Source organism: Coregonus clupeaformis, unplaced genomic scaffold (genome assembly GCF_020615455.1).
Source record: "Coregonus clupeaformis isolate EN_2021a unplaced genomic scaffold, ASM2061545v1 scaf0988, whole genome shotgun sequence".
Taxonomy (NCBI): Eukaryota; Metazoa; Chordata; class Actinopteri; order Salmoniformes; family Salmonidae; genus Coregonus; species Coregonus clupeaformis.
In genome coordinates, this window is record NW_025534442.1 from 103,932 (window position 1) to 127,392 (window position 23,461).

Consider the following 23,461-nt stretch of genomic DNA (forward strand, 5'->3'; position numbering starts at 1 on the left):
GAGCAGAGGGAACAGTCCCAGAAACAGAGTACAGAGAGAGTGGGAGTATCCTTGGGAGGAGTCTAACACACTGATGAATGACCCTGGAGTGAGAAACACACACACAGGCAGCCAGAGAGTTGGGCAATGAGTTAAAGATCTGCACAGAACTCTCTGCACCATTACACACTACTGACAGAGATTCCAACTCCCTCTCTACTAAGGTGTGAGTGGGGTCTGGACAGAGGACACAGTGAGAGAGAGAGCGAGAGAGAGCGAGAGCGAGAGCGAGAGCGAGAGCGAGAGCGAGAGCGAGAGCGAGAGCGAGAGCGAGAGCGAGAGCGAGAGCGAGAGCGAGAGCGAGAGCGAGAGAGAGAGAGAGAGAGAGCTATTGGGTTATTATTGCTATAAGGATTATGCTGATTTCCTTACATTTACACGTTTAATGGAAGCAGGGTTTGACGCATACATAGACAATACATGGACATATTTAGTGTGAGGTGCTCAGACAGAGTCAAACTGTGTTCAGGTGGGTCAGAGGGGTGTGTGGCGGTCATGGCAGGGGATGTGTCTGGCCCGTGGTGGTCACTCCCCCAGCTCTTTGAAGGCCTGCAAGTGCTGGCTGTAGCGGGTGGAGGTGTCCCTGGCTGTTTCAAGCTGCTTCTCACACCACAGAATCAGAGCCTGGCGCAACAACTCCACACGAGCACTGTGGAACCTTGCTATCTGGAACACACACACACACACACCACTGAACTTTAGAATCAAATAGAACAGAACATTTATTTCAGTCAAGACTCAGCAGACAAAAAGCAACAGTGTGTTGTATAAGAGCTGCTAAGGGGAGAGAGTCAGAATGAAGTGAGAATTGGAGGTGAAAGGTTAAGGCAGCAGTCCACTGGGCTATACGTACCTCCTGTTTAGCCACTCCAGATACATGATCAAACTCCTTCTCAGCTGCCACCTTCAATTCATCCATCTGAATCAGAGAGGAAAATACATCACTCACACAGTGCAGAACATAACCCAGTTTCAGAACTATTAGTCAATATACAATCGAGTCCTGATAAGTGCACATTGGAAAAAGTGTAAACACTGTTTAATTGTATTGCAGTTCACCAGTACCAATTCAACTATATTTTTTACTTGGACATCTTTATGCAGTCATGACAGTCTCAAGCCATATAAGCAGTTGGCTCTAGATGAGAGAGCACTACTGACACCTGCTGGATTTATGAGGAACAAGCAGTGCCTGATGTGTCTATCTGTGTGAACAACACTCACAGCAGCTTTCTTCACAGGCTTGGCTCTCTCTGCGTTCCTGCTGGCTGTTTCTAGCTCCACAAGCTTACAGGTCCTCCTGTACAGCATCTCCTACAACACAACACACTCAAAGGGCTCAAAGATCATACTTATTTATCCATAAAGATAATACTTAATAAACAACTTTAATATCAATAATATGTGTAAAGAGTTTCCTATGCAGTTTGTGATGTCTATGAAAGCTGAATGGGTTGAGGTTTTTCCATCATGTCCTAATGGAAATGACAGTATGTCCTAATACAAACTGTGAGCACTAACAGTTACAACACTAATACTGAACAGTGTTGTTGTTCACCAATAACTGAGCAGCTAAGACTAAGGCCAGGAGTTTTTCCCAGTCAGGTCATGTAGACAGGAAAAACTCCTGGCCTAGTAATGAAAGATGATGTCTGACCTTCTCTGCCTCTTGGTACCGAGACTCCAGATCCAGCCCCAGCCCCATAGTGCTCAAGTTGTTCTCAGCAACACTCTCAAAGTTTCTCTGCCCACAGAGAAAGAGACAAACATAATTAGCAATGCATATGTGTGGTAAATCATGTGAAATATGCACCCAGTCTTTTTTTACATGCAATTTTTGTTGTTTGGTCAAATTGATATTTCCACACGGCGAGGATGACATTTTACCTTGATTGAATCTATGACCTCAGACAGCTTGACACATATCCTGCAGGAAGAAACAGGGGAATAGGTGAGTCCCTTTTAAACAAACCACCGCCCCATATACATGGTGAAGACAGATCGTTTATTGCAGTGGTATTCAAACTTTTTAAGCGGGGACCCAATTTTGTCCGCCAGAATATCTGGAGACCCCACCCCAAATCTAATGTCACAACCAAATCTGTACATTTTTATTTTTACATCAACAAATAGGCCTAACCTTCATTTCATTTTAATCTCTTATCAAAATTAAAAGAAACCAATAAATACATTTACTCAATAAAAGTATTTTTCAAATTATCTTTCTAAAAAAATATATATATTGTCCCATACAATAATCTGTACTCTTAATATATATTATTTTATTCCTATTGTTTAATTTTGGCCACCCCAAACCCAACTTTGAATACCACTGGTTTATTGTATCTATGATATCTGTGGTGTGGTTCTCTCACTTTGAGAAGGCCAGGACAGTGGAGTCTTCCTCCTGCTCCACACAGAGATGCAGAGAGGTTGAGAAGTGTCCACAAGCCACTGCTAGTTCTGGGGAAACACATGGTAAGGCACAGCAGCAGAAACCACACAAACACATACTCAATTCAAAAACGTAGTTTATAGCCACAATAGAACATTTGCAACCACACTCAATCACAACCTCACTCTCTTACACATACTAAGCATCATGAGAAACAAAGAAAATGTCTTACTTTGTTCTGTCAGCACCACGTCAATGAACCTCTGGAAAAAGAGTAGATATTGGAGGGGCTGCAAACAACCAAAACAGGCCAAGAGACAGAGAATGGTACAGAGCACTAACCTCTGTTGCTGATTTGGAGCACCCTGTGAGGGTTAAGTTGTTATCACGCTCAGTCTGAAAAAAGTCATCCACATCCTGGAGACAGAAAGTCATGTCCTGATTCACTTCTGACAATATGACAACACACAAATCTTCTAAACACTTTCAGCTATTGTGGATGTTGTGCTGAACACACAGTATTGTCTGGTTAATGTATATGGATGTGATAGGGTATGTAAGGATGGGGTTAGTTCTTGATTGTCCTTAGAGTGACATGTGGAAGGTGCAGGGTTAGGTTTTGATTGTCCAGTATATTATACTGAGGTACCTTGTGGCCCTCCCTCCTCATCCCATCCATGGCCTGGCTCAGGCGGTTGAAGATACCCTTCCTCACCCTCTGACGACCTGGGGGCTGGAGCGCACCCACGTATGCATTCCCACACACACACACACACACGAAAGGGACTGATTAAGGGTACGAGTAACTCATTTCATTACATCATACTACAATGCAAAATAATGGTATTGTCAGACAATCATCTCCTATATTGACACACTTCATTTTGAGAAGAGCTGACTGTAATAAGAGGAATATGACTATTTAGTGTCACGATCGTTGACACATGATGAGGACCAAGGCGCAGCGTTGAATGTGAACATATTATTTATTAGAATGATCAACCGATCAAAACAACAAAACAATGACGTGACAGTCAATGGTCAATACACAACCAAACACGAACAAAATCCCACCAACCCGAATGAAAAACAGACAGTTTAAATATGGCTCCCAATCAGAGACAACCAACGAACAGCTGACACTTGTTGCCTCTGATTGGGAGTCACTAAGGCAAACATAGAAAACAACAAACCAGAACCCCCAACATAGAAACACACCACATAGAACAAACACAACCTGGCTCAACAACTAGAGTCCCATAGCCAGGGTGTGACAGTACCCCCCCCTAAAGGCGCGGACTGCGACCGCGCCTCAAAAAGAGCAAAACAGGGGAGGGCTGGGTGGGCATACCTCCTCGGCGGCGGTTCTGGCTCGGGCTTGACCCCCACTCCTTCTCTAACCCCCAAAGTACCCCTGGTCGGTCTGGCCCTGCTGGCCGGAGCTGGACTGAACACTGGTGGAGCGGATTGCTCTAGCTCCGACGTGAAGCCTCTGACCGGTGCCGGACCAGCCACCGGTGGAACAGGCACGGGCCTTGCCGGACTGACGACGCACACCACTGGCTTGGTGTGGGGAGCAGGAGCGGGCCGAGCCGGGCTGTCGAAGCGCACCCCTGACTTGGTGCGGGGAGCAGGAACGGGCCGGACCGGGCTGACGACGCACACCACTGGCTTGGTGTGGGGAGCAGGAGCGGGCCGAGCCAGGCTGTCGAAGCGCACCCCTGACTTGGTGCGGGGAGCAGGAACGGGCCGAGCTGGGCTGACGAAAAGCACCACTGACTTGGTGTGGGGAGCAGGAATGGGCCGGACCGGGCTGACGACGCGCACCACTGACTTGGTGCGGGGAGCAGGAATGGGCCGGACCGGGCTGACGACGCGCACCACTGACTTGGTGCGAGTGGCAGGAACAGGCCGGACCGTACTGGGAACACACACCACTGGCCCTACGTGGGGATCAGGAACAGGCCGGACCGGACTGGCAACACACGCCAGTACCTCTCGCCGTGCCTCTACAACCTCCTTCCCCCTGGTGACCAGTGACTCCCGTAACCTGGCGTCCTCCTCTGCCAATCCGCTGGGCCGCTCTGCCGCGGTCTCCTGCTGGCCCGTCGTCCACGGCGTTAGCCCCCCCCTAAAAATGTTCTGGGAGTCTCCCCTACCCGTGGACCAGGTCTCCATGTCCCTCGCCAGCCTTTCGCCCTTCTGCCACAAGGTCAAGCCCTTCTCCTCCTCACTCGGCTTGACCCAGTCGAGGAGGCGAAGGAGATCTGTTAGGGATCTCCCTGGCGATGGCTCCTGGACACGCTGCTTGGTCACATCTTGGTGGGATTTTCTGTCACGATCGTTGACACATGATTAGGACCAAGGCGCAGCGTTGAATGTGAACATATTATTTATTAGAATGATCAACCGATCAAAACAACAAAACGATGACGTGACAGTCAATGGTCAATACACAACCAAACACGAACAAAATCCCACCAACCCGAATGAAAAACAGACAGTTTAAATATGGCTCCCAATCAGAGACAACCAACGAACAGCTGACACTCGTTGCCTCTGATTGGGAGTCACTAAGGCAAACATAGAAAACAACAAACCAGAACCCCCAACATAGAAACACACCACATAGAACAAACACACCCTGGCTCAACAACTAGAGTCCCATAGCCAGGGTGTGACATTTAGAGAAAAAAAGAGAAACAGAAAGGCCTGTTAGAGTGACCTGGAACCGGATGTAGGCTGAGAGTCAGGGGGTAATGACAGTCCTCATACACTCCAGTCTACTTCTATGACTACCTTCACACATACAGTACTGAAATACCGTTATCAGAGGCAACACTCAGGGGGAGTGTGTCAAATTCAGTTTCTTTTAACACTTAAAACACACTGAACAAACAGTATCTTGGTTTACAGCATCTCTCTCAACATCAGGAGACAGTCTTCATGTGGACCTCTGTGTCTGATATGCTCTTTCCTTCATATCACGGCAGGTAGAGTATTTTTTACATGTGTAGGTTATTTCATGTAATGGAGACAAACAACTCATACAAAATAAATAAAATAAATCATATAAGATGTATGTAAAAACCAATATACAATGTACACTATACTGTATGTGTTGTTGAATGATACAAAGCAGAATACATTGCAGATTAAAATGTATATTGTATGCTTCAGTAAAACTGAAGAATCACAAACACAAGACGTGTTACTTGTTGCATTTATCTGGCTGTATTTATCAAGACATTCATTCAACAGTCAGTTTGTGTGACACAATGTAACAAACAGTACCTTGCTTAGTTGTTAAAAGTAAGAGCTTAACATTTAAGTTGATCATAAGTGCAACTGCAATGGATTCTGTTAAGAGGCACTAGTTGCATATTTGATTGCCTACAGACACAGTACATGCAGAATCCTGAATTTGAAATGTAATCTAAAGATTGTTACACTGTGCTTTTGCAAGCTGTACTCTGTCAGGCACTAACAACCCACAGCAGGAGATCCCTGCCTACACAGGTCAGTCTGTGCTCCTGTAGTGGGCAGTAATATTTGACATGTGTATATACTGTGTATACAGTGGGGGAAAAAAATATATAGTCAGCCACCAATTGTGCAAGTTCTCCCACTTAAAAAGATGAGAGAGGCCTGTAATTTTCATCATAGGTACACGTCAACTATGACAGACAAAATGAGAAAAAAAAATCCAGAAAATCACATTGTAGGATTTTTAATGAATTTATTTGCAAATTATGGTGGAAAATAAGTATTTGGTCAATAACAAAAGTTTCTCAATACTTTGTTATATACCCTTTGTTGGCAATGACACAGGTCAAACGTTTTCTGTAAGTATTCACAAGGTTTTCACACACTGTTGCTGGTATTTTGGCCCATTCCTCCATGCAGATCTCCTCTAGAGCAGTGATGTTTTGGGGCTGTCGCTGGGCAACACGGACTTTCAACTCCCTCCAAAGATTTTCTATGGGGTTGAGATCTGGAGACTGGCTAGACCACTCCAGGACCTTGAAATGCTTCTTACGAAGCCACTCCTTCGTTGCCCGGGCGGTGTGTTTGGGATCATTGTCATGCTGAAAGACCCAGCCACGTTTCATCTTCAATGCCCTTGCTGATGGAAGGAGGTTTTCACTCAAAATCTCACGATACATGGCCCCATTCATTCTTTCCTTTACACGGATCAGTCGTCCTGGTCCCTTTGCAGAAAAACAGCCCCAAAGCATGATGTTTCCACCCCCATGCTTCACAGTAGGTATGGTGTTCTTTGGATGCAACTCAGCATTCTTTGTCCTCCAAACACGACGAGTTGAGTTTTTACCAAAAAATTCTATTTTGGTTTCATCTGACCATATGACATTCTCCCAATCCTCTTCTGGATCATCCAAATGCACTCTAGCAAACTTAAGACGGGCCTGGACATGTACTGGCTTAAGCAGGGGGACACGTCTGGCACTGCAGGATTTGAGTCCCAGGCGGCGTAGTGTGTTACTGATGGTAGGCTTTGTTACTTTGGTCCCAGCTCTCTGCAGGTCATTCACTAGGTCCCCCCGTGTGGTTCTGGGATTTTTGCTCACCGTGATCATTTTGACCCCACGGGGTGAAATCTTGCATGGAGCCCCAGATCGAGGGAGATTATCAGTGGTCTTGTATGTCTTCCATTTCCTAATAATTGCTCCCACAGTTGATTTCTTCAAACCAAGCTGCTTACCTATTGCAGATTCAGTCTTCCCAGCCTGGTGCAGGTCTATAATTGTGTTTCTGGTGTCCTTTGACAGCTCTTTGGTCTTGGCCATAGTGGAGTTTGGAGTGTGACTGTTTGAGGTTGTGGACAGGTGTCTTTTATACTGATAACTAGTTCAAACAGGTGCCATTAATACAGGTAACGAGTGGAGGACAGAGGAGCCTCTTAAAGAAGAAGTTACAGGTCTGTGAGAGCCAGAAATCTTGCTTGTTTGTAGGTGACCAAATACTTATTTTCCACCATAATTTGCAAATAAATTCATTAAAAATCCTACAATGTGATTTTCTGGATTTTTTTTCTCCCAATTTGTCTGTCATAGTTGACGTGTACCTATGATGAAAATTACAGGCCTCTCTCATCTTTTTAAGTGGGAGAACATGCACAATTGGTGACTGACTAAATACTTTTTTCCCCCCACTGTATGATATTATAAATATCTCACATGCGACTCGTAATAAGACTAAGCAATTAGCCTATTAAATGTTTATCTGACTCTATAAAAGATAATTAGCAAGATGCAAGAGACTACAGTTGAACCATGTGCAATCAAGTCTTATGCGTTTAGCTGACTAAGATCAACGAATGGTCATGAGAAGCTAATATCAAAGCAAGTATTATTTAATAACTTTGTAAAATGAATGGGTTCACATACAAGGCATAAAGCTTAAGTTACAAGGCAATACTGACATTAACAAAGGCTTATTCTAGGCATATAGATTCTAAGGTTAATTATACAAGGCAAAGCATGGACAAAGAGATGCTTACTAGGCCAAAGGCCCAGAAGCCTAGGATACTGGATAAGACAGAAAACAAAGGCATTTCATTCCATTTATAACATCTGAAGGTGTAACCTTTCAACCCAAGACCAACCACTATTGACCAATCAATCAAACAATACCAAGTTTACAGTGTAACCTGACCACCAAGGCCCAATCTCTACAGGGTGTCACAGCATTTAGAGGCTTGTGTGGGGGATGAGTCCAAAGTAAATAAGACCGAATTCCTGATAGGACCATAAAACCTTTTTGAGAGTAATTAGAGTTCACCGTATACAGATACAAGTTACCACAGAGATCATACATATATATAGATAGCATCAGAGTTATCCTCAGTGAACAAGTTTAAGATAGAATAATACTATAGTATCCATGTATGGTTTCTACCACATTCAATATTCAGTGCTCGGGATACTGTAACAGAGACATACATTTTGGCCCTTCAGAGGGGGAAGGGCTGACTAGTCCTTTGGCATTGTCCTTTGTTCCTGGACCACTTGCCATGCAACTCCAGGTGTCAGAGAGCACATAAATTAGGGCCGAGCCTACACTCCTGCCCTGAACTCCTGGCCAAACCTCCCAGACTCACATGGCACTTTAAGACAAAGCAGTCTTTAGGTTAAGCCTACAGAAATCTATAATAACCACAGAGTGATGTTTAATACTGAGAACTCTCTTGGGAACCTCTCTACTCCTCTCACACCTCACTGAGGAGGATCAGGGATTGTACAGGTGTGATATCATTGACACAGAACTCAGATACATCAAATTCACTGTTAAGGGTAAGACATGCAGCTCACATCACTAGTAATGGAACTTGAAACAAGCAACAGCAGAAGGCTGACCTCTCTACAAAAATATTAAATGAGATGGCCTACCTTAAAATGTACTGCCTTCAGAAAGTATTCACACCCCTTGACTTTTTCCACATTGTTGTGTTACAGCCTGAATTTTAAAATGATTAAATTGAGACGTTGGGTCACTGGCCTACACACAATACCCCCTATTGTCAAAGTGGAATTATGTTAGACATTTTTACAAATTAATTAAAAATGAAAAGCTGAAATGTCTTGAGCCAATAAGTATTCAACCCCTTTGTTATGGCAAGCCTAAATAAGTTCAGGAGTAAAAATGTGCTTAACTAGTCACATGGACTCACTCAGTGAGCAATAATAGTGTTTAAAATTATTATCTCTGTACCCCACACATACAATTATCTGTAAGGTCCCTCAGTAGAGCAGTGAATTTCAACCACAGATTCAACCACAAAGACCACAGAGGTTTTCCAAAGCCTCGCAAGGGGCAACTATTGGTAAGTGGGTAAAACAGACATTGAATATCCCTTTGAGCATGGTGAAGTTATTACACTTTGGATTGTGTATCAATACTCCCAGTCACACAAAGATACAGGCGACCTTCCTAACTAAGTTGCCGGTGAGGAAGGAAACTGCGCATGGATTTCACCATGAGGCCAATGGTGACTTTAAAAAAGTTACAGAATTTAATGGCAGTGACGGGAGAAAACAGAGGATGAATCAACAACATTGTAGTTACTCCACAATACTAATCTAAATGGAAGCCTGTACAGAATAAAAAATATTCCAAAACAAGCATTCTGTTTGCGATAAGGCACTAAAGTAAAACTACAAAAAAATATGGAAAAGAAGTTAACTTTATTTCCTAAATGCAAAGTGTTATGTTTGGGGCAAATCCAACACATCACTGAGTACCACTCTTCAAATTTGGAAGCATGATGGTGGCTCCATCATGTTATGAGTGTGCTTGCCATCGGCAAGTACTAGTGAGTTTATTTGGATAAAAATAAAATAAAAATAGAGCTAAGCACAGGCAAAATCCTAGAGGAAACCCTGGTTCAGTCTGCTTTCCAACAGACACTGGGAGACAAATTTACCTTCCAGCAGGACAATAACCTCAAACACAAGGCCAAATATACCCTCGAGCTGCTTATCAACACGACATTGAATGTTCCTGAGTGGCCTAGTTACAGTTTTGACTTAAATCGGCTTGGAGATCTATGGCAAGACTTGAAAATGGTTGTCTAGCGATAATCAACAACCAACTTGACAGAGCTTGAAGAATTTAAAAAAAGAATAATGTGCAAATATTGTACAATCCAGGTGTGCAAAGCTCTTAGAGACATACCCAGAAAGACTCACAGCTGTAATTGCTGCCAAAGATGATTCTATCATGTATTGACTCTGTATTTATTTTTCAATAAATGTATCAACATTTCTAAAAACATGTTTTCACTTTGTCATTATGGGGTATTGTGTGTAGATGGGTGAGAAAATAAATACATGTAATCCATTTTGAATTCAGGCTGTAACACAACAAAATGTGGAATAAGTAAAGCGGTATAAATACTTTCTGAAGGCACTATATATAGTCATCTACAGTATTCCCTATACCCATCATTAGCATGCTACAACCTCCGAATGAAAGTTTACCACGTACAGTTGAAGTCGGAAGTTTACATACACTTAGGTTGGAGTCATTAAAACTCGTTTTTCAACCACTCTAAAAATGTCTTGTTAACAAACTATAGTTTTGGCAAGTCGGTTAGGACATCTAATTTGTGCATGACACAAGTCATTTTTCCAACAATTGTTTACAGACAGATTATTTCACTTATAATTCACTGTATCACAATTCCAGTGGGTCAGAAGTTTACATACACTAAGTTGACTGTGCCTTTAAACAGCTTGGAAAATTCCAGAAAATGATATCATGGCTTTAGAAGCTTCTGATAGGCTAATTGACATCATTTGAGTCAATGGGAGGTGTACCTGTGGATGTATTTCAAGGCCTACCTTCAAACTCAGTGCCTCTTTGCTTGACATCATGGGAAAATCAAAAGAAATCAGCCAAGACCTCAGACATTTTTTTGTAGACCTCCACAAGTCTGGTTCATCCTTGGGAGCAATTTCCAAATGCATGAAGGTACCACGTTCATCTCTACAAACAATAGTACGCAAGTATAAACACCATGGGACCACGCAGCCGTCATACCGCTCAGGAAGGGGACGCGTTCTGTCTCCTAGAGATGAATGTACTTTGGTGCGAAAATTTCAAATCAATCCCAGAACAACAGCAAAGGACATTGTGAAGATGATGGAGGAAACAGGTACAAAAGTATCTATATCCACAGAGTCCTATATCGACATAACCTGAAAGGCTGCTCAGCAAGGAAGAAGCCACTGCTCCAAAACCGCCATAAAAAAGCCAGACTACGGTTTGCAACTGCACATGGGGACAAAGATCGTACTTTTTGGAGAAATGTCCTCTGGTCTGATGAAACAAAAATAGAACTGTTTGGCCATAATGACCATCGTTATGTTCGGAAGAAAAAGGGGGTGGCTTGCAAGCCGAAGAACACCATCCCAACCGTGTAGCACGGGGGTGGCAGCATCATGCTGTGGGGGGGCTTTGCTGCAGGAGGGACTGGTGCACTTCACAAAATAGATGGCATCATGAGGAATTAAAATGATGTGGATATATTGAAGCAACATCTCAAGACATCAGTCAGGAAGTTAAAGCTTGGTCGCAAATTGGTCTTCCAAATGGACAATGACCCCAAGCATACTTCCGAAGTTGTGGCAAAATGAGAGGACAACAAAGTGAAGGTATTGGAGTGGCCATCACAAAGCCCTGACCTCAATCCTATAGAAAATGTGTGGGCAGAACTGAAAAAGCGTGTGCGAGCAAGGAGGCCTACAAACCTGACTCAGTTACACCAGCTCTGTCAGGAGGAATAGGCCAAAATTCACCCAACTTATTGTGGGAAGTTTGTGGAAGGCTACCCGAAACGTTTGACCCAAGTTAAACAATTTAAAGGCAATGCTACCAAATACTAATTGAGTGTATGTAAACTTCTGACCCACTGGGAATGTGATGAAATAAATAAAAGCTGAAATAAATCATTTTCTCTACAATTATTCTGACATTTCACATTCTTAAAATAAAGTGGTGATCCTAACTGACCGAAGACAGGGAATTTTTTACTAGGATTAAATGTCAGGAATTGTGAAAAACTGAGTTTAAATGTATTTGGCTAAGGTGTATGTAAACTTCCGACTTCAACTGCACACTGAGTGTACAAAACACTAGGAACACCTGCTCTTTCCATGACAGACTGACCAGGTGAATCCAGGTGAAAGCTATGATCCCTTATTGATGTCACCTGTTAATTTCACTTCAATCAGTGTAGATGAAGGGGAGGAGCCAGGTTAAAGAAGGATTTTTAAGCCTTGAGACATGGATTTTTCAACAGGTTGCATTCTGCCAGACACTTACGATCAACAGCATGAGATCACTGCCTCCTCGCACCAGTCTGTTCTCCTGCCCTGCTCTTGTACTGAACCGCAGGCCAAACCTCACAGCTTTACATGGTCTAAAGTCAGAGATAGACAGAACTCAGACTATCAACCCAGAACGTTCTCTACAAAACAGGGTGAAGATGTTTAATACTGAGAACTCCCCTGGGACCTCTCAAACCTCACCAAGTGGGATCAGGGAGATTACATGTGTAGAATCAGAGACACACAATTTCAAAACATCCGACTCATTGTTAAAGGTAAGACATTGATTTTCATCATAATCTCATCATTTTGGGTAATCAACACATACATGATGTTATCACAGAATGACCACAGAAGTCTCTGTACATCAGTGGTCACCAACCTTTTCGGCGTCAAGGTCACTTTCACAGTCAAAAAGCAAATCGAGATCTACCGGTCTGATTTTTCTTTTTTAACATGACATAAAAAATGCAACATTAACCTAATAAAAACAGTTCTGTAGGAATGATGTTTGTGCAGTTGGCCTAATACATTATCACAGCATACTGGCTATATGCCTGGCCTGCCAATATTGTTCTTCTCAGACCATATTACAGTGAACAAAAATATAAAACGCAACATGCAACAATTTCTAAGATTTTACTGAGTTACAGTTCATATAAGGAAATAAATAAATTAGGCCCTAATCTATGGATTTCACATGACTGGGAATACAGATATGCATCGGTTGGTCACAGACACCTTCCAAAAAAAGTAGGGGCGTGGACCAAAAAAACAGTCAGTATCTGGTGTGACCACCATTTGCCTCATGCGGCGAGACATCTCCTTCGCATAGTTGATCAGGCTGTTGACTGTGGCCTGTGGAATGTTGTCCCACTCATCTTCAATGGCTGTGCGAAGTTGCTGGATATTGGCGGGAACTGGAACATGCAGTCGTACACGTCGATCCAGAGCATCCCAAACATGCTCAATGGGTGACATGTCTGGTGAATATGCAGGCCATGGAAGAAGTGGGACATTTTCAGCTTCCAGGAATTGTGTACGGATCCTTGCGACATGGGGCTGTGCATTATCATTCTGAAACATGAGGTGATGGCGGTGGATGAATGGCACGACAATGGGCCTCAGGATCTCGTTACGGTATCTCTGTGCATTCAAATTGTCATCGATAAAATGCAATTGTGTTCATTGTCCGTAGCTTATGTCTGCCCATACCATAATCCCATCGCCACCATAGGTCATGTGATCCTCTGTAGCTCAGCTGGTAGAGCACGGCGCTTGTAACGCCAAGGTAGTGGGTTCGATCCCCGGGACCACCCATACACAAAAATGTATGCACGCATGACTGTAAGTCGCTTTGGATAAAAGCGTCTGCTAAATGGCATATTATTATTATTATTATTATTATTATTATTATTATTATTATTATAGGGCACTCTGTTCACAACGTTGACATTAGCAAACCGCTCGCCCACACAACTCCATGCACGCTGTCTACCATCTACCCGGTACAGTTGAAACCGGGATTCATCCGTGAAGAGCACACTTTTCAGCGTGCCAGTGGCCATCAAAGGTGAGCATTTGTCCACTGAAGTCGGTTACGAAGCCGAACTGCAGTCAAGTCAAGACCCTGATGAGGATGACGAGAACGCAGATGAGCTTCCTTGAGACGGTTTCTGACAGTTTGTGCAAAGATTATTTGGTTGTGCAAACCCACAGTATAATCAGCTGGCTGGTCTCAGACGATCCCGCAGGTGAAGAAGCCAGATGTGGAGTTCCTGGGCTGGCGTGGTTACACCTGGTCTGCGGTTGTGAGGCCGGTTGGATGTACTGCCAAATTCTCTAAAACAACGCCAGCCCAGGAACTCACATGTTAGAGAAATTAACATTAAATTCTCTGGCAACCGTTCTGGTGGACATTCCTGCAGTCAGCATGCCAATTGCACGCTCCCTCAACTTCAGACATCTGTGGCATTGTGTTGTGTGACAAAACTGCACATTTTAGAGTGGCCTTTTATTGTGATCTTCAGGTCAAAGTCGGAGCTCTAGAAAGATGCCAGAGTTTCCGACTTAGAATTCCGAGTTGGATGACCGTTCAAAACTATTTTTCCCAGTCGGATCTCTGGTTTTTCCGAGTTCCCAGTTGTTTTGAACACTGCATTAGTCTCAGCGGAGGGAGCTCGAGAGCAGCAGAGGGTCCGCCTCTCACGGTCCTTGCTCTCTCCTTCTTTTCCTCCTGTGAGACTGACCAGAGAAAGGGGACAGTCTTCCACCTAATGGTGAAACTCGAGTCGCACCAAATCTGCCTCGTGCACAAATTCATGTTGTTCCTATGACCAGAGAAAGTGAAATATTCCTCAATATTAAAATAGACACGACGAGCTGCTAATAATAATAAAAACGCAGGGCTATCGATACACTTGGCTACTCATTCATTGCAGCTGCAGCACGAGTGGATGTAGGGTGAAGCGTGTTTTATGTTTTGTAATAGTGTTGAATAAAAACAGTGACAGTGCTGATTAAAAATGTAGACATGAACTCACTCGTAAAAACAGCAGATCTTTGCTGTATTCTTTGACAGTCACTATCTGGTCATGGTTTTAAAAGTTATGAAATCTCACGTAGGCTAGTATCAAACTTTGCTGTGGCCGGGGTCGTGATTTGAGCTATCCGATTGGTCAGCGCAGTAGACGCACTTGATTTAGCCACAGATCTCCCGGTCCGCCGGGTAGGCGGAGTTAAAGGCGCTGCATGGTCATTCAGACGTCTGCATTGGCCGTGCGGAATTTACGGTGATATGGCCTCTGCAGAAGTCAGGGCATTCATACTTCTTGCGCCTCGCCAAGCAGCACAGAGCAGTTATGAAGGAAGTTGTCAAGGAAGTGAGTTTGTGTTTATACAGGACCTCCCGCCCTCATCTACCATCAACCAATCATGTCAATGCGGAGCCCTCCGCATTGTTATGGGGTACGAAGCTCAACTTGGCCTGTGCGTGCCTCCAGAGGCTTCACAATTGCGTCACAACATCCATGTAATTTGTTTTCATCCCTGTTAGTGAGCATTTCTCCTTTGCCAAGATAATCCATCCACCTGACAGGCGTGGCATATCAAGAAGCTGATTAAACAGCATGATCATTACACAGGCACACCTTGTGCTTGGGACATTAAAATGCCACTCTAAAATGTGCATTTTGTCACACAACACAATGCCACAGACATCTCAGTTTTGAGGGAGCGTGCAATTGGCACGCTGACTGCAGGAATGTTCACCAGAGCTGTTGCTAGAAAATTGAATGTTAATTTCTCTAGCATAAGCCGCCTCCAACGTCGTTTTAGATAATTTGGCAGTACGTCCAACCGGCCTCACAACGTCATACCACGTGTCACCACGCCAGCCCAGGACCTCCACATCCGGCTTCTTCACCTGCGGGATCGTCTGAGACCAGCCACCCAAACAGCTGATGAAACTGAGGAGTATTTCTGTCTGTAATAAAGCCCGTATTCTGATTGGCGTATTCTGATTGGCTGGGCCTGGCTCCCAAGTGGGTGGGCCTATGCCCTCCCAGGCCCACCCTGGCTGCGCCCCTGCCCAGTCATGTGAAATCCATAGATTAGAGCCTCATGAATTTATTTCAATTGACGGACTTCCTTATATGAACTATAACTCAGTAAAATCCTTGAAATTGTTGCATGTTTCGTTTTATATTTTTGTTCAGTATATGATTCCTTTCGACAACTGACATCATTTTGAGAAGAGCTGACTATAAGAAGAGGAAGACTAACTAGAGAAAAGGAAAAGCAGAGACTTGTGTAACTGGATGTGGGCTGAGAGTCTGGGCATAACATTTACACACTACTTTCCAGGCAATGTCACAGCTACACATACTGTCAGTCTACACAGTCAAGGAAGGAAAGTGTCAAACTCAGTCCCTCTCTCAACACATACACAGAACATAGTCTCTGTGTTTTTCTACATCATCAGGAGACAGTCAGGTGGATCTCTGTGTTTCTGATCAGCTTAGTCCTTCACATCACTGCAGGAAATGAAGGTGAGTCCTACTGTCTTAACCTGTATGTGGTCATGGAGACCTCAGTTACTTACAAAAACATGTTTTTAAATAACGGAGACTGTGCGCACAAATATTAATGCAGTGAGTTTAAGGCATATACAATCAAAATAAGTGTTGCTTGTTGCTTTTACTCTGGGGAGAGTCAACCTTCGGCAGTTCTTTTTCTGGTTCATAAACAATGTTAATGACATATCTTATTACTAGTGGTCAAATAAACCATTGATTTACTTTGGATAAAAGCATCTGCTAAATGGGTACTGTTAAAGGGTATATATTGACTCTGTTGCAGATCTCTCAAATAATGTTTAACAGTTTCAGACAATGTAATATTAGATTACTTAACAGGAAGGTACAGTACTTCCCATAATGGATTGTCTATGCTGTTCAAGGATGAAGAAATCAATGGTCTCACAAGACTGTGTTGCCGAAGACTGACATGCAGATTTTAATAAGTATTATGTTTCTCTGTGTTTCAACAGGCTGCACCCTGGCTGGTCCTAACAATCCATTGCAGGTGATGACAGCCTACATTGGGCAGACTGTGCTCCTGCCCTGCTCCTGTCATGAACCTCAGTTTGAACATCCCAAAATCACATGGTTCTTCTTTAAAAATGGCAAAGGACCGGAAATAAAATTAAACCAGAATGATCACTTCAAAGTGAAGATGTTTAGTGCTGGCACCTTTCCTGGGAATCTCTCTGTCCTCCTCTCACACTTCAATGAGGAGGATCAGGGGGATATACAGGTGTCAAATCACCAACAACCACTACAGGGATGTTGGACTCAAAGCTAAAGGTACATAAGAGATTCAGATCATGGTTATATATATATATATATATATCACTGTGTATAGAACAGGGACAAACAGCACAAGGCAAATATACATAGCCAATTATATTGCCCGTTGTAGATCAGCAATTTCCAATTGTTATTGTATTATATAAAAAAGTATTGTTAGTAATGAGTAGTATTAAGTGCTTATGATAGTAGTTTGATTAATAATTATCTAAAATTGAAAAAGTGTGCATCAACAAATTGGTCTCTTTCAACAGAATGCACTCTGTCAGGCACTAGTCAGATTGACTTCACTATCTACTCAGGCCAGTCTGTCCTCCTGCCCTGCTCCTGCACTGACCCCAAGACTAAACCTAACAGCTTCACATGGCATCTCTATAAAAAAAAAAACAGTGGCTCTTGGGTAACATTAACCCAGAGTGCCGAAGTGGAGATATTTAATACTGAGAACTCTCCTGGAAACCTCTCTGTCCTCCTCTCACACTTTACCAAGTCGGATGTGAGACAATACAGGTGTGGCATCAACAACGGCCAATACAGAACTTTCAATCTCATTGTTAAAGGTAAGAGATCTACTGTAAATCTAATCCATTTGTTTCTTATCATATATGTCATAATTTTGAGTGTTCACACTTAATTGGCACAAGTAAGATATAAAAACAGAATTGGCTTGACACAGGGCTACAAACCAGTATGTAGAGTCCCTGACATGACAGTTGCATAGTATTAGTATGGTTAACACTGGTAACAGAGTAGAAGTGAGCAAAACAACCACTCCCTTTGATTTTAATACTTATAACAAATACATATAACAAATCTCACCTCACAGTTGGGAGTCATTAGGATGTATAGCTAGGATGTATGGTATAGTTGATTTGTTACTTTAACATGTAACTCCATTCTGGCTAACACTAGGCTACTGATCTCTTCTGTTAGAGTCAGAGCAACCCAAAACACTCACTACCACCAAACGTCCAACAGTACCTCCACTCAAAACACCCACAACTAAAACATCCCTACCAACTGCATCTAAAGGTCAGTATGTGAAATGTATATAAATCATAATAGTATAAGTCTACAAATCATTAAAAATCAACTTTGGAGTATGGTAACTTGAGTATCAGTATACTAGTTGACCACATACTCTCAGCCTGGAAGAGTCTGAGTTCTTTCATTTGCACTGAGCCAAGCTCTCTGTTAGCCTGGTGGAATCAGCCGGATCACTGCGTTCACCATTCTGTTTTACTTGTTAAATAGAATGGTGAACACAGCAATCAGTCTAGCTCTCTTACACAGTAAACTGACTAACATGTTTGTGTACAGGAGGGAAAGGGAGGAATTCAGGAGAAACTCCATCTACATCCCTTGACCCCAATAATTTCATACTGGCTGTTCTACCAGTCATGCTGATAATTGCTGGAGTGGCTCTGTACATATACAGGAGGAACAAAGGTACTTCTTTAACCAACAGTTACAACTACTGAATTGAGGCTAACCACTCAAAATGTGATAATGATTTTTAAGTCTCAAGGCTTAAAAATCATTCTTTAACCCATCTCCTCCCCTTTATCTACACTGATTGAAGTGGATTTAACAAGTGACATCAATAAGGTATCATAGCTTTCACCTGGATTCATCTGTTCAGTCTATAAGTCATGGAAAGAACAGGTGTTCTTAATGTTTTGTACACTCAGTATTAGCGTGTAAGTTAGTGTGAATTTCCATATTTGTGCATCCTAAATGTAAGCAGCAGCGCCAGTGTCTCTGAATGTATCTTGTGTTTGTAATTGTCCCTCTCTACAGGAGGATCCATCAGTGACATACTCCACCATCGACCACATGAAAGGAAAGGGGAAAGCAGCTGTGAGTCTGGAGAGTAGTGGAGAAACAGAGTATGCCAGCATCAAGATAGGCAGATCCTCCTAGAGCCACTATACAGTAGGCCTACTACTATTGGCTCACAGCCCTATAATGCATATAGCTCTGATATTGTGCCCAGTATCATGTGGTTTTATCTGGCACACATGACTGTAAATATATGTTTCATCTCCACCTCAGTAAGACAAGATTAGTGCTTAGCTGTTCACAGGAGATCAGATGTTGGCCAACCTAACACTGTAGAGAAGAGATTAGCAAGATTGGTGAAGTAACAAGATGAAATGTTTGTTTTTGTGTAGCAGAGACAACGAGCCGTATATGTCTTAAAGTTTATTTAGTTCCTTTTTATATTGCTGTTGTGCAATTCTTTTTTAAATAGAGACGTAGGACTTCAGCCATTTTTGAGAGAAAGGAAGATGTAGTTTAACATATGAAACTTACTTTTCTGCCAAGTATCTGGTACACCCTGAGCAATTAATATTTCTCCACGTTGACAACATAAAGAAAGGTTAATTTTTTTTTTTTTTTATCAGAGTTTGTCACAGACAGAGTTCGTCACAGACAGATCTTTTTGGTGTAGAGGACAAATCACACATTGTGGTCTTAGTGAACAAGAACATCAGTCTAACAATGTCATCAACTGAAGTTACTCTTTAGTGCAGTGTGTGTGACATGTTTCTGAGGTCTGTTCTCTTGCCCTTGTTTAGATACAGACAACATTGTCATTTGTCAAAGTCAGATCCTGCAATGGTCTACTTCAGCACACTCCCATAGATCCAAATCAGATAACCATCTATCTACAGCTTCTTAATATATTGTAATGAAACAGGCAGTGAGTGCTGCTCGACCCTTCAACTTTCCGGCCCGTAGCCCTGTGGAAATTGACTGTGCCACTAAGGCATGCTCAAGTGGCAGTGGATATCCACACTTATAAACCAGGGTCGCTACAACATCTTGGCTGAGTAAGCTCATGTGTTTTTCACATCCTTATTCTCAGCACTAACATGTCTGTGATGTTTCGTTTTGAAGATAATATTATTAAGCTGATTTAGCACTTTTATCCAAAGTGACTAACATGAAGCAAACATATTTAGTAGCCTATATGTAGCCCATGGGCAAGTGCCCAATCTCCTGGATGTTGCCAGCCCTATGCTGATGAACTTTACAAAACAAGTGTGAATCTGTGTTTGCCAGTCTCTTAAACATTGTGTTGGAACTCTATTATCCCTAGCTACTAAATGTACCATGTTACAAAGTACAAGACATACAACTGGAACTGGCCAGTTGGAAACCAAACAGGTCATTATTGGTAAAGACTCAGGTCAAACACATGGAGGTGATTGGACTCAAACTGAACAGGAGAGGATAAGACATTGAGAAAAGGGTAGGATTAAACACCTGGAGAAGGTGGTTTGGTGGGAGTCCCCTGTAGCTCAGTTGGTAGAGCATGGCGCTTGCAACGCCAGGGTTGTGGGTTCGTTTCCCACGGGGGGCCAGTATGAAAATGTATGCACTCACTAACTGTAAGTCGCTCTGGATAAGAGCGTCTGCTAAATATGTAAAATGTAATGACACGCACCTCTGAGCTAGTGAGGAAGTTCTCCAGGCACTTGTTCTTGCTGAGCATGGTGTGTGCTGCCACCTGCTGGAGATAGGTCTCCAGTGCCCTGCAGTACGTACGCCAGTCCTCCCCCATGGCCAAGAAACCTACACAGCAGACCCAGTGAGACAGCCAAATCTTTCACTTATAACCAATATAAAACATTGGTATGGCCACCCATACAATATCAGACCAGAGACTGACCAATGCATAACAACGTTGCAGAGTTTCATTGGATGTAAGATATATATTTTTGTATTGGTTTTCACAAATTAATGATACAACATAATAATTTGTAACAAACACATTGTTAGCAAGCATTGGCCTCTGTAGCGAGGGAACCCCCCCCCCCCCTGTAAGCAATATATTTGTTAAAATACATACCAAGTTGTTTCAGAACTTTGGTTGGTGCATTCAACTGAGGCTTGGCTGGTAGAGGAGGAAACTAGGTAGAGAAGTCACAGTGGTATTTTTTATGAGGCTTGAATTCCCAATGCAATGGTGTATAGCCTACATTGGGCTACATTTTGAAATTATAAACTGGGTGGTTCGAACCCTGAATGCTAATTGGCTGACAGCCGTGGTATATCAGACCATATACCACGGGTATCACAAAACATGTATTTTTACTGCTCTAATTACGTTGGTAACCAGTTTATAATAGCAATAAGGCACCTCTGGGGTTTGTGGTATATGGCCAATATACCACGGCTAAGGGCTGTATCCAGGCACTCCGCGCTGCGTCGTGCATAAGAACAGCCCTTAGCCGTGGTAAATTCGCCATATACCACACCCCCTCGTGCCTTATTGCTTAAATATACACAGAGTATACCAAATCATTAGGAAAGATCTTCCAAATATTGAGTTGCGCACCCCCCTTTGCCATCAGAACAGCCTCAATTCGTCGGGGCATGGACTCTACAAGGTGTCGAAAGCATTCGACAGGGATGCTGGCCCATGTTGACTCCAATGCTTCCCACAGTTGTGTCAAGTTGGCTGGATGTCCTTAGGGTGGTGGACCATTCTTGATACACTGTTGAGCGTGAAAAACCCAGCTGCATTGCAGTTCTTGACACAAACCGATGCGCCTGGCACCTACTACCATACCCCGTTCAAAGGCACATACATCTTTTGTCTTGCTCATTCACCCTCTGAATGGCACACATACACAATCCATGTCTCAAGGCATAAAAATCCTTCTTTAACCTGTCTCCACCCCTTCATCTACACTGATTGAAGTGGATTTAACAAGTGACATCCATAAGGGATCATAGCTTTCACCTGGATTCACCTGGTCAGTCTATATCACGTGTCAAACTCATTCCAAGGAGGGCCAAGTGTCTGCGGGTTTTCGCTCCTCCCTTGTACTAGATTGATAAAATAAGGTCACTAATTAGTAAGGAACTCCCCTAACCTTGTTGTCTATGTGTTCATTTAAAAGAAAAACCTGCATACACTGGGCCCTCCATGGAATGAGTTTGTCACCCCTGATCTATGTCATAGAAATATGTTTTGTATATTACATTTGTTTCTTAACTTTATTTGAAAGCAATATATAGTCACTGTTGAAGCTTTTGGTTTACTAGTTAGGGTCAGTGTCAGGTTTAGAACGTGTGTCAGGTTTAGAACGTGTGTCAGGTGTAGGTAATAAGAGGTGGGATACTAACAATAACCCCCAGTATCCCAGGCACCACCTCCTGACAGAACAGACACTGCTGCAGCCACTCAAAGTCCTCATGAGTCCTGGCCACATGGTACTCCCCACTGCCTGACAACTAGGACATGGGGAGAGAGAGAGGGAGCACAGAGAACAACATGTCACAACAGTCAAACAGGGAACAAGTGCATTTGGTACAGTATTCATGCACACCATTGAAAACCTCCTCCTGATCTTATAGTACATCTGGACGCAATAAGAGGCACTGAGAAAAAATACTAACTTTATGGTCACTGTATCCAACAAAGGATATAAGAAACTGACCAATGTATAGTATATACCATAATTGTACACTATACTATTACTTAAGTTAATGGCTATCGTCAAGGCTTTAAGGTCCCACTGAGTAGGGTTCTGACAATCAGTAATTCTCCAAAATAGTGGCTACATTAGACTATGAGACTATTTCATTTATCTCTGAACACTACTCACCTTCTGGGATATGACTACGAAGGTCAGTGCATCCCCGTCTCTCACGGCTTCAGTGACCCGGATGGTTTGGACACTCACACTAAGTGACCCCTCTCTAGCCTCCTCCTGAAATCAACAACAGTAATTTCTGTCAGACTCCAAACAACACCAGAAAGCATTCATCATGAGACATGGTTATTGCTACAGCTATTGAATGTTGTTTAACTTAAAGTAGCTTGTCATCCTGCACTGATAAATGTCCATTATTACCACACCCTCACAAAAGCACACTTTCAGGTTTACAAAAACATCAGCATTCTAATACTTGCAGTATGATTCGTTTTAAATCATCTTCACAGCTAAAAAGTAAAACGCAAAAGGTGTGTCTCTGGCACACAGCCTATCACATGATGACCAGGAACTGTAGATAAACTGTCTTATCAAACTACATCATACTACACATCAGACTTACCATCATTTTCTAACCAGCAGGCTACTGTATGGGCAGTTGCTCCCCCAACGTCTGTAGTGTGGTAAAACTGTTAGTTTGATAAAAATATAAAAGCACAGACCCTTTGTCTCCTAACGCCAGCGGTGCACAAACACAGACACACTAACTGCTGAAGAGGCACAGGATTTCCTTTAGGTCAAAGTGCATGGTGGTTCTGTGCAGGAGTGAGAGGGTAAAAAACAGTCACACCAAAG

At 42.9% G+C, this 23,461-nt stretch overlaps 2 protein-coding genes across 2 annotated transcripts; one reads left to right on the forward strand and one right to left on the reverse strand.

Annotated features, from left to right (window-relative positions):
* Positions 1-293: 293 nt before the first annotated feature.
* Positions 294-23,381, reverse strand: si:dkey-28n18.9 (sorting nexin-6). The gene is made up of 14 exons (XM_041891266.2): positions 23,229-23,381; positions 22,778-22,882; positions 22,296-22,403; positions 21,013-21,073; positions 20,608-20,735; positions 3,084-3,167; positions 2,777-2,851; positions 2,667-2,697; positions 2,415-2,502; positions 1,927-1,966; positions 1,697-1,783; positions 1,264-1,353; positions 893-958; positions 294-705 (listed from the first exon to the last, which is right to left on the reverse strand). The coding sequence occupies exons 1-14, from the start codon at positions 23,232-23,234 to the stop codon at positions 565-567; spliced, it is 1,110 nt and encodes a 369-aa protein (XP_041747200.1). The 5' UTR covers positions 23,235-23,381; the 3' UTR covers positions 294-564.
* Positions 16,018-19,376, forward strand: LOC121577560. Its single transcript, XM_041891267.2, has 6 exons — positions 16,018-16,334; positions 16,835-17,150; positions 17,408-17,713; positions 18,087-18,185; positions 18,474-18,602; positions 18,954-19,376. Exons 2-6 carry the CDS (start codon positions 17,075-17,077, stop codon positions 19,028-19,030), a joined length of 687 nt encoding a protein of 228 aa, XP_041747201.1. The 5' UTR covers positions 16,018-16,334; positions 16,835-17,074; the 3' UTR covers positions 19,031-19,376.
* Positions 23,382-23,461: the final 80 nt, after the last annotated feature.